The sequence below is a fragment of the Lycium ferocissimum genome, chromosome 10 (assembly GCF_029784015.1).
Source record: "Lycium ferocissimum isolate CSIRO_LF1 chromosome 10, AGI_CSIRO_Lferr_CH_V1, whole genome shotgun sequence".
NCBI classification, from domain to species: Eukaryota; Viridiplantae; Streptophyta; class Magnoliopsida; order Solanales; family Solanaceae; genus Lycium; species Lycium ferocissimum.
Genome location: NC_081351.1, coordinates 52,489,684 through 52,501,853, shown reverse-complemented (window position 1 = coordinate 52,501,853; position 12,170 = coordinate 52,489,684). Strand labels below are relative to the sequence as shown.

Below are 12,170 nucleotides of genomic sequence, written 5' to 3'. Positions count from 1 at the left end.
TAGCAATATTTATTTTAACCTATTTTATTATCTTTGTTGAATATTTTAATACAATGTCATCACTCTTCTCACATTTTGTGTTATTTTTCTTATAAAACACCTTAATTACTTAGTTGTATCTTACTAGGACTAAAGAAATATTTGAAGTAAAAGTTATATGTTTTGTATCAAGACTACTCCGGAAGAAGAAAAAACACCGAATAACTCGAGAAAACCGAATAACCCGAGAATACCCGAGGTTGAAAAACCCGAATTTTATTGGTTTCGTTTTGTGTATTAATTTAAAAACCCGACACAATTGGTTTGGTTTGGTGTTTAAAAAATCTGAACCAACCTGGTCCATGTACACCCCTTCAGCAGTCAATTATAGCAGTTGTACAAGAAACTTTTTAAAAAGATGTCAAAAGTTAAACAAATAAAGAAAATTCAAAGAACAACATAAAAACTTTCAATTTATAAAATCTCAGATGACCTTCCCGTAATGAGCATAAATGTAATGTCTTGTAAAATACAAATATGTCATAAATCCAAGAGCACTTAGAGCTCGTTTGGATTGGCTTATAAATATGTTATAAATATAATGTTTTCAGCTTTTTTGAGTGTTTGGCTAGCCAGCTTAAAGTCATTTTGTGCTTAAAATAAGCCAAAAAAAGAAAGGGGGCTCGTTTGGCTTAGCTTATCTAAAGCAGTTTTTTTTTATTTATTTTTTTTAACTTATAAGCTGCTTTTTTTAAACCCATCCAAACTTGCTCTTAGTCCAGAAAGTAGCCAATAAAAGTAATCTAGATGTCCTCTGTTCAAGTTGTATGAAATCCGACCATCTCTATCACCACCTGTGGTTTTCTCAATAACAAAGATATGGAAGCTGTAATGATTCCCGCGTTGGAATCACCATGGCCAAACCCATCGACAGACATCTGTGGTCGTCCACTTCTTTCACTTGAGCACCTAAAGTGACCCTTGTTCCATTTAGATACTTCAGGTGGGTTATTCCTATTCCACTTAGACACTTTTTGCACCGTTATCGAAGCAAAACCAACACCAAAGGGGGCGCCACCTCATTGCACATCCAACCAGCCCAAAAGCCCCAATTTTTAATGGTCAAAACTCCACGAATTTACAAATTAGTGAATTTACAATTTAATTGAGTTGACACAATTTAATTGAGTTGGCACAATTTAAATGAGCTGGCATAATTTAATTGGCCACTTAATCCACGTAGGAGACGAGTGGTGTTGATTTTGCTCCGATAACGATGCAAAAAGTGTCTAAGTGGAATAGGAATGACCCACCTGAAGTGTCTAAATGGAACAAGGGCCACTTTAAGTGCTCAAGTGAAAGAATTGGACGACCACAGGTGTTCGTCGATGGGTTTGGCCTAAGATTTAACTAAGAGAAACTAAAGAGAAGAGCAAAGGAAAATGCAGATAAAAATTCAAATTTTCATTCAACGTGGTTCTTACAAAGCCTTGTTACAAAATATAAACGGAAGCTACGGACTACAATAAAAACATTATTATCTAAGGGACTAATATATAAATAAGAAAAGTTTCCAATTAGCTCATACACAACAGAAGCTACTTAGAAAGCTCCCCACACCAAAACTACTAAGATAAAGAGAAAGATCTATTCTTCTGAATTCTCTTAGCAATTGGTCATAGGAGAATTCTTGGAGACCAACCATTGTGAATACTTCAGTAATTCCAAATAATAGATATTGCATTTGGTGTTGGGTATGCGAATAAAGTACCACATAGGTAGTTGAAAAGAAAAATGAGCTACTTATAAGGAGTTGAGGCCTTTTGGGGAAACCATGCTGGCTGGGCCCAAAGCGAACAATATCACATCATGTTAAGAGTATATTTGGACCGTTTAGCCCAATAACCATGGTTTGGCGGGATGAGTATGAAGATGGCGAAGTGTGGCGTGGGGCCCGACTTAGTGCCTTTGCCCGTTTATGAACCGGTTTACGACCTTTTACCCATAACTTTGAAGACGCATACACGGCCTTTGGACTTCGATGACCGTAAATACTCTGACGATGTGAGTGATACACAGACTTGAATCTCTGACCCATGAATTATGATAATGAGCCATGTGGAACTTAGTTCGAGGGGGAGATTGTTGGGTGTGCGAACAAAGTACTACATTGGTAGCTGAAAAGAAAAAGAAGCTACTTATAAGGTATTAGATGTTGTTAATGATGTGAGGCCTTTTAGGGAAAACCGTGTTGGCTTGGCCCAAAGCTGACAATATCATATCATGTTAAGAGTATCTTTGGGCCGTTTAGCCCAACATTTGGTACATCAACCAATCCATATTCTCGTGCAATTTTCAGGCGCTTCATCTCTACTAGAGCTGCAATTGCCATGGTAAGAACAGACAAAAAGATCCCAGTTCCGACACTTTGGAGATTCGTGATACCACCTGTTGAAAAAAGAACTTCTGGCTTTGCATTCTTTGGGATCTAGTGGATCAAATTGGTCAGCTCCAAAAGCCTGAACACAAGGCTTGTGTCCTTCCTGAGCTATTGCCACCAGATACAATGAGAAAAAGAATAGTACAACTTGGAGTTGAGGAGGAGAACATGCATTGGCATTATCAGTAGTTTGGCAGTCAGAAGAGATCCACAAAAAAAAAAAAAAAAACAAACAAACAAACAAACAAAAAAACAAAAAAGGCAAGACAGCCGAAAGTGTCAATAATCGAAGTCCCTGTTATCATACAAATCAAAATAAGAAGTCGAAGTTATTGCCATTTCAAAATGGAAGATTGGTCTATCTGAATTTAAAATTCTACTAGCCCATCTGTACAAATTGTCAACCTTATCCAATATAACATTGAACGTAAAAACCTTCTTCTAAATAGAATCCCCAGTGATGATCAGCCAATTAGTTGGTCTTTACTCTTTTGGAGTTCTTACTTATTTTCTAATTTGATTGTGAAGAACCTACTTCAGCAGTTCAAATAGTGGAAATTTTGCCATGTTATCCAAGATACTGCCTCGCAATGATGACGCATAATCTGTAACAAGGAAGGCAAGAAAGACGCTAAAGAAAAGTTTTCAAGAGGTCGAAAGCTATTTTCAAGAACTTTTTACTAAAAATCTTAAATATTTGAAGGTATATTTTCAATTTGGGATAGTTTGAGGGAAAGGCAGTGGTCCTAAATCTGCCTATGCTACAAAGGGGTAATATTGCTCCCAGACAAGCTTTCTTCCACGAAAATAGCTCAAAATCTTTCGACATCTAAATCTACGAGGTTCATAGTTCTTTAAGGTATAATCCTGTTGTACTTCTGCTAGGTACAAGCTACAAATTCAAACATTTGTTGAAAGACGTACTGATAATTCTTGATCTTAGGCAATTTTGCAGTTCCATCTCTTATCTACAAATTCTCACATTATAACTTTGCAACACCATTTCAAATTCATAAAACCAAACCTTCAAAACAAAATTGGATAAAATTATTAGAGCCTTGAGCGAGAATACATAGCAAACACTTGAAGTACCGCAAAGACGACTCTTTGACCAAAATAAGCTATTATTTCAGCCAATTCACCAAAATAATATATTTTTTTGAAAATTTACAGAACTAGAATAAACGTATTTCACAGTAATGTATTAGACATTATTTTATTCAAAAAATTCAACGGGCAAAAAAGTTTAAGGTTAACGGTGTCAAAGGGTAATTCGTTACTGTGAGTAACGTTTTATGGTTAATACGTTCTTTGTGAGTAACGACTCTAAAGAATACAAAATACGACATTGATTGATCTTAAAGTCGTAACTCGAGTTACAACTTCGAGCTAAAACGAAAGCGGTAACATTTACTCGTAATCCGGACACGAAAGCGATTAAATCGCAAAGAATTCTTCAAATTACGAACCCTTCTGATTGATGTAATTATAAAACTTTACCGACAATATTGATTACCCTTTAAAAAAATTATCGATTAGCCTTACAAAAAGATACTGATTAGCCTTAAAAAAATTGATATTGATTAGCCTTATACAAAAAAAGTATTGATTAGCTAAATAAAGTAGCGCTTTTTTTCAATTTCAAAACAACACCAGCAGTGGAAAATTATATGAGCAGAAGTTGGTTAATTCTCCCTTTCAACATTTTCTTACACATTTTAAAGTGCAAGATGGTTAAGACCCAAAAGAAATTAAAGATACAATGTCTTAAGTTTACAACAATAACTACTAGTAATTAATGCTTATATATCACAGTCTTTTCATATATGAAAATTAAGAAGCAACCATCTTTCATATCTACTGCTTAACGAAAAATACTCCATCTTCTAGAAGCAAAACAACAGCTAAATTTGGTCTCTTAATTCACTTTCTTTGGAACTAAATTTGTATAAAGCAAAACGGCAGCTAAGAATGGTTTCCATCAAGTTGTAGACTAAGAGAATAAAGCACTCAAATCAGCTAGGATAAAATAAAGAACTCAAATCAGTGGAACATTGAAACCATTAATTAACCATAAAACGTTACTCACAGTAACGTATTAATCATAAAACGTTACTTACAGTAACGAATTACCCTTTAACACCATTAACCTTTAACTTTTTTGCCCGTTGAAATTTTTGAATAAAATAATGCATAATACGTTCTTTGCGGAATACGTTTATTCTACTTCTGTAAATTTTCAAAAGAATATATTATTTTGGTGAATTGGCTGAAATAATGGCTTACTTTGGTAAAAAATTCCGCAAAGACCAACAACAACATACCCAATGTAATCCCACAAGTGGGATCTGGGGAGGGCAGAGTGTACACAAACATTAATCCCTTACCTTAGGAGATAGAGAGGCACCACAGAGAAAAATATCCCTAAATGATAATATCATCTTTATTAACCCGAAGTACCTATCCAACTATGTTGCTCTGAGGTTTCGGGGACTATTTCTCGGTGGCCTAACACGAAGAGCTCTGAAAAACGAGAGATTAACACTCACCAAAATGCAAAGCAGAGAAGCAAACACAGTAGTTTGATAACGGCCAAGGAAGAAGTCAGCCACCAAAGCATCCAAAAGCGGAGTGAGCGCCGCCGTTCCAAACCATGCATTCACGTTCTCCGCCGCTGCTGCGGTGGACTGCCCCAAGGGCCCGTTCAGGTAATTAATTAGGTTAGAATTTATACCATAATATGCAAATCTCTCCGCCATTTCCACACCTGTCATATACCAATAATAATAATAATAATAATAGTAACTGGCACTCTCTCTGCCTAAAATGAAAGATGGAATCTATATTCTGAAGATTAAAACAAGAAAATGTTTCAGACTTGGCTACATCTTGCGATGTATGCACTAAGCTTGAAATACATTTTTTCGGATTAATTAAGTAGAAATTGCAAACTGCAGAAATCTAGAGCAACACTCAGACGTGATTGCTTATATGCCCTTCCAATAACAAGTCAATTCACTAGGAGTAATGAATCAAACCCCAATGTGAGATATCTTTTTGGTACGGTGATGTCCATATATGACTCTTCAATTGTTGTTTGGTTCGCGGACTAAGTTATCCCGGGATTACAGTCCTTGGACTAATTTATTCCACCTCCCAGGTGGATAAAATAACATCAAGTTCGATGGGATATCGCACGATTAAGTTTGGGTTAAATTATACCGTGTTTGGCCAAACGTATAAATTTTATGCTGGGATATCATATCTTCAACCAAACAAAATATAAATTTAATCTAAAACTTAATCCTGGGATATCCCATTTTATCCGATTCTTGTTCAAGGTCCTCTGGAGCCATAAATTTATAGTAATAATAACATAAAAATCAATTAATACTAATGAAATCATAGAATGAAAGTTAAAAGTCAAAACTACTAGTAAATGTTTTCATCCTTGTTTACATCTCACAAAGTATGGCTAAAGTTTATACTGCATCAATTTTAGATCAGTAGCTGCTAAATTCAAATTGTTGACTTCAGGAACTTTCAAAAAGATAAAATTAAAAATCAAGCAGTGATTGCCTATAAAATGCTGATCAGAATACCAAGTCAATTCACTTGGGGCTATCAATGAATATCAAACAGATTTAACAAACACATTTCTATTCTTCTTGATTCGCAAAAATGGTTTGAGCTAACTAAGTAGGTCAAATAGCTCACTCCACTAGCACAACTAATTCCATATCAAAATTAGTTCAACTATGTAAAACAGTGTCATAACAAAAGAAATACTCCTTCTGTCTCAATTTATGCGATATTTTTTTTCTTCTCGAGATTCAAATTGCATGAATTTTGACCAACATTTTGAGATGTATTTTTCACCAAATTGACATAAGAACAGTTGCAACTTATACTACGCTACATGTAGATTTCAAATATATATAAATTTTATTTTAAAATGTTGAGTTAATTTAATTCAATCCAATTTAACTTCAATATATAGTCAAATTATTCTATGAAAAGCAAAAAGTATCACATAAAGTGGGACAGAGGGAATATTAAAAAAGGAAAATCATATACTCCCGCCGTCTTAAATTACTTATTGTGATTACTAAATATAGTTATCTCAAGTTATTTGTTATTTTAGGAGTTCAAGGTACAATTAATTATTTTTTCTCTACTTTACCTTAATAGAACTTTGTCATTAACGAAGATGACAAATAATTAGAGTAAACATTTAATGGAGAGCTATTAAACTTAGATATAAATAATGATAAAGTTAATCAAATACCCTTCTTAACTAATATTTCTTGACGGGCGTGTAACACGTAGAAGCGACAAATAATTTGAAACGGAGGGAGTATTAAACTTAATTAGACAATACATATGATGACGGAGGCGGATCGCCATCGACCGGATTTTGATCGGAGTACGGGACGACCATAGTAGTCAACGCACCCTGCAACGACGTTGTTATAAAAGGTTGTAGTTTTTTCTGCTTCTTCACTTCGGAAATGGCCATTTTTAGTAGCATGGCAATAATTGAGTCCTGCTAGTAGATGTGTTTGACTTTAATACAAGGCACTGACAAGCAATATTAATGGTGGATGCTACTCTCTCCATTTAGTTTTTTAGCTGCAGTCTCCTTAAACAAGTGTTTACTTTTAAAAAATTAGAAATGTTTTTAGTAAGTTACCTCTTATTAAATACTTTTAAAAAAATATTTTTTAATTTTTTTTTTTTATTACATAGTCAAAAAAAAGGAAAAAAAAAAAAAGAGTCAAAACGATTCTCCACGTCACTTGTCAGTGTCACTCACACGTTGGGACCGGGACTACTGCATACGTCACTTATATTCCCTTTTTAAATCATATCACCTGTGTGTGCTGTTCAATTTAGGACACCAAATCAAACCTAGATAAATGCAATGCATATTTTATTAAAACACAGTTAAACATCTTTATAACAATATAGTTGGGTCTAAAACTTTTTTATTATTATAGAGAATAATTATTATACACATATAATAATATTTGACATTTAAATAATAATTGAATATTATAAAAAAATGCATAAAATGTAATTTATTGTTTTTAATGTTCTAAAAAATAACAAAATTATTTAAATTTTAAATTTCAAAGATATGCGTACTTCACTAACTAAACATGTTTTTCCTTTATGATAATTATTTATAAATAAAAATATAAGACAATAATATTTTTATATTACAAATATGTTTTCATATGTAATATTCTATTATAAATATAGTATATTAAATTATCAAATTAAATATTTGATCAAAATTTCTACACTTATTATTAGTAATCATAGTTATTCTATTTTTATAAAGATGGTTAATTATTATTATATTATTAAAAAAAGGAAGATAGTTGTTATATGGGGGTAATTTTACAAAGAGCTTATTGTTATTATAGTGCCAAGGTGCAAATATACCCCTCAACTTTGCGATTTAGATTAGATATACCCCTCATTACAAAAGTGGTGCAAATATACCCCTGCCATTACAAAATGGTGCAAATATACTCCTGTCGTTATAAAATGGTGCAAATATATCCTTTTCGCCGACGGATTTTAAAAAAAAATCATTTAGGTTATTTTTTAATTAAAAAAATTATTTAGGTTATTTTTTAATTAAAAAAATGTCACATAACTTTAAATAAAGTCTAACTATTTTTTTTTAGTAGACATACTTTTCTAAAGCCACATAGTAATTTTTTTTTTCTGTTGGGTCGGGTCTGGTTGGTTTTAAAAAATGGGTAGAGTTATGTTTTTTAAACTCACCAAGATATTTTTTTAAACAAACCATACCCGACACACTAGAAAAAAAATTACCATGGTTTTAGAAAAATATGTCTATTAAAAAAATAGGTAGACTTTTTTTAAAGTCACATGGTATTTTTTTAATTATAAAATAACCTAAATGATTTAAAAAAAAAAAAAAAAAACTCCCGCCAGCTAAAAGAGTATATTTGCACCATTTTGTAACGGCGGGGGTATATCTACATCATTTTGTAACGGCAGCGGTATATATACACCACTTTTGTAACGAGGGATATATCTGCTCTAAATCGTAAAGTTGAGGGGTATATTTGCACCTTTGTCCTTGTTATAAAGTTGGTCGTTGCTATTATAGGTAAAATGTTGTTATAGAAAAGTAAAATATAACATAGAAAATCAGTTCCGAAAAAACTTAGTTGTTATATAGAGATGTTGTTATATGCGGATGTTGTTATAAAGAGGTCTGACATTACCCAAGATATTAGCATTTCAAAAAATCTTCGAAAATGATTTGAGAAATTTGTATTTAATGTTGAGGGTAAAATAGAAGAAAAAAACTGTTTTTCTCTTGATATGCTAATTAAAGTGCATGAATAAAAGTGAAAATTTTATTTTTAGTATAGCAAACAACTAAAAATGTACGAATACAGTGATTAAGGAATGAGAAATGCTATATATCCTACGACTTTTTTCAGTAAATTTCCTATAGTTGAAATTCAACTTGATCTCCCGTCCTATATATAATTGAACTAATATATTTAAGAGAAAATGGATAAAGTCCTTCAATTCCCAACGTCCACTAAACTTACTTTAGCATTGCAATTTTATGGGGAGAAATTTCTGGAGAAAGCAAGAAAGAGAAAAGGGAGAAAAGAAGACGAAAGAGAAAAGGATGAATTGGATCCTAAATAGATTTAAATATTAATTTTAATTTTTTTAAAAAAATTTATGGTTATCACGTCATTAGATAGGTTATATTTCAAGTTAAGATGGCCATCTTACTTGAGTGATTTTTGGAAGATAAAATAAAGTTGAGTGATTATAGTGGTCAATTTCTCAAAATTGAGTGATTTTGGAAGATAAGACAAAGTTAAGTGAGATTGAAAGCTCAGCGGGCGTTGTTGGTCGGAGCTTTTCCAGCGAAACCAGTAGTGACGACAGGAAAAGGGGAAGGATGAAGGATGGTGTTGGTTCTTTCATGGCTGAACTCCGCCAGTCGACGATGATCACCTCCAGCGAGGCAGAAACAGATGAGAGGGAGGAAAATAATTACTCATTCGAGAAATTCAATCAATGAGGAACGGATAGCTAACAACTAATCTCACGTAGGGGATCATTTCCATTCCATTGGACCCAAGTAACTTCATTCCTCGCCGTCATAGATCTCGTCATCGTCGTCCTTTTCACTGGCAATACCTTGTCATTCCGATGCAAGAGCCACCATCTCTCTGCCCTAAAACCACCAAAGATACATAAAAAGACAAAGTATCTGTTCTCCATTAAAATACCCTTTCCTATGATAGAAATGAGAGTTGATTGAAGGGTCAGAGGTTGCCGGTGTTAGATTCCGTCGAGGTCTTCCATTTTGACAACTTCTTTCTATTTTTTGTAATATTTTTTATTTATTTAAGTTTAAATCCACGTGTCTATCATTTTATTTGTCATTTGGCATGTAAACTACACGCACCTTTGTTGTTTGGCTGTATATTAATTTTGTGTTTAAATGGCACAGTAAACGTCTTCTTGAAGGGGGTTCAAATGATAGAAGTCTCAGTTGACGGATCTAAATGAATTCCATGAACACGTCCAAGGGTTTTTCTATGCGTTAAGCCAACTGAAAATATTTATTTAATACCACTATATGAAAATTGAAACTAAATTTGAAAATCTAAGGAATACACTTAAGCATGTTCTTTTATCTGAGAGCATTTATTCTGAAAAAGTTTCACAAATAATAGCACTTGCAAGTGAGGGGTAGTTTTCCTACTATGACCTTGGAGATACTCACACTCAAGAGGTTGGACACTTCTTCCAAGCATAAATAATAATTTGTGTTAGCACTTGCAAGTATGCAGTAGCTAGTCCTCACCTCCGTGGCACTCACTCGTTGGCAATTTTTCCCATCTCGTAACAAAATATAAAACGTTAACGCTTGCAAGTGTGGGGATAACTGACGTACTCCTAGGCTTGGTTGCTTCCACACTTGGGGCGGTTGACTATTTGTTCTAAGTCTTATGTAAAAATATTTTATCTAATCTGAACAGAGTCTAGAAGTGCAAGCAAATGGAATATAAGCTATCAATTAAATAAGAAAGGAATTTAATTATTTCTGACAGTCTGAGTTAAATGAAGTACAAATTGGTTGGCTGAATGATTTAACTGAATTATCATGTGGAGTTGTTCACTTTCTGAAAGTAATCTGTAATGTAATTAAACTGTGGGAGTTTTCGCTTTCATATTTGCTTTGTGGAAGAAGACCTAATGCTCAAAACCCTCAAAATTCTTTTTCCTGAAATCTGAAATTTATACCTATAGTTAGGGGTGTACAAAGCAAACCGACAAATCGCACCAAACCAATAATCCGAACCAAACCGAGAAAAAAAACCTGACTAGTAGTTTGGTTTGACTTGATTTGGTTTTAAAAAGAAAAACCCGAACACTATTGGTTTGGTTTGGTTTTAGCTAAAAAAGGTCAAACCGAATCAAACTAACCCAACATTACATTTATAAAATTTCAAACATATTTTATACATAGAAATATTTATTTATAATGTAATTTATAAATGTTTCTTTAACTTTTTCATAAGTTTTTGTCTTTTAACATATTATTTCAAGCTTGGAATTAGAATTTTGAATGGTTTAACAAGTTTTATAGCTCAATGATATTAGTAACTCAAATAAAACTCAACAAAAATCAAATGAATACTAATGCTAACAGAAGAAATTCATATCTAACACTGGAATGACAATAATTTTGATATCTATTCTTTAGTTTTATATTAGTTTAGAAAGTGAAAATACATAACTTAATTTTATTTTTTTCTTTAATATCTAGTCATGTAATTAATACTTATTAGTCGTACTTATTTTAGCATGACTTAGTACTTTAAGGGGTCGTTTGGTATGAAGGATAAACACAAATAGTCCTGGGATAAGAATTTAGCAATTTCTTATCCCTCGTTTGGTTAGTAATCACGGGATAAGTTATCCCAGGAGTAAAAATAGTGTTGGGATAACTTATACCTGCCACAGGGTGGAATAAGTTATCCCGAGATAAGGAAGAAACCTCTTCTTTTTAGAAATTATCCAATGTATAATACTTTTAGTCCAACAACCAAACAGTCAATAAAAAATAACTCCAGAATAACTAATCCCAGCATAACTTATCCCAACGTAATTAATCCCAGCATAACTTATCCCAGCGTAATTTGTTTTTGAACCAAACGACCCCTAAGATTATGATCATTTTCTACATGCCTTATAAATTAGTTGTATTTATTGTAGCATGACTTAGTACTTTTAGATTATGAAAATTTTATTTTATGCAATTTCATCAATTTTTTTCGTTGAATATTTTAGTACAATGTCATCTCTCATCACGTTTTGTGTTATTTTCTTAATAAATATCTTAATTAGATAGTCGTATCTTACTAGGACTAAAAAAATATTTGAAGTACAAGTTATATGTTTTGTATGAAGACTTTACCGGAAAAAACCCGAAAAACCCGAGCAACCCGAAAAAACCGAGAAAACCCGAGGTTGAAAAACCCAACTTTTGTTGGTTTGGTTTGGTGTATAGATTTAAAAACCCGATGCAATGGGTTTGGTTTGGTCTTTAAAAAATCCGAACCAACCCGGTCCATGTACACCCCTAGCCTATAGTTGACCGTGTGACGATCGCGCATTGGAGTGAACAAAGCTACTTGCTACACTAAGCCGAATTCTAGTCCACGTG

At 33.0% G+C, this 12,170-nt stretch overlaps 1 protein-coding gene across 1 annotated transcript; it reads right to left on the bottom strand.

Moving 5' to 3' along the window:
- Positions 1-714: 714 nt before the first annotated feature.
- LOC132035006 (protein NRT1/ PTR FAMILY 5.10-like) lies at positions 715-9,715 on the bottom strand. Its single transcript, XM_059425330.1, has 7 exons — positions 9,541-9,715; positions 6,801-6,965; positions 4,969-5,186; positions 2,425-2,624; positions 1,568-1,778; positions 1,464-1,468; positions 715-865 (listed from the first exon to the last, which is right to left on the bottom strand). Exons 1-7 carry the CDS (start codon positions 9,713-9,715, stop codon positions 715-717), a joined length of 1,125 nt encoding a protein of 374 aa, XP_059281313.1.
- Positions 9,716-12,170: the final 2,455 nt, after the last annotated feature.

Bases quoted from the DNA above. Each gene is read 5' to 3' on its own strand.
- LOC132035006 (XM_059425330.1), bottom strand. From the start codon at position 9,715: ATGGAGAACAGATACTTTGTCTTTTTATGTATCTTTGGTGGTTTTAGG. The intron at 6,966-9,540 runs GTGAGATTAGTT...ATCTACTAGCAG, and splicing joins GAATGGAAATGATCCCCTAC to GACTCAATTATTGCCATGCT. The intron at 2,625-4,968 runs GTGAGTGTTAAT...TTTTTGTGGATC, and splicing joins CTTCTCTGCTTTGCATTTTG to TCTTCTGACTGCCAAACTAC.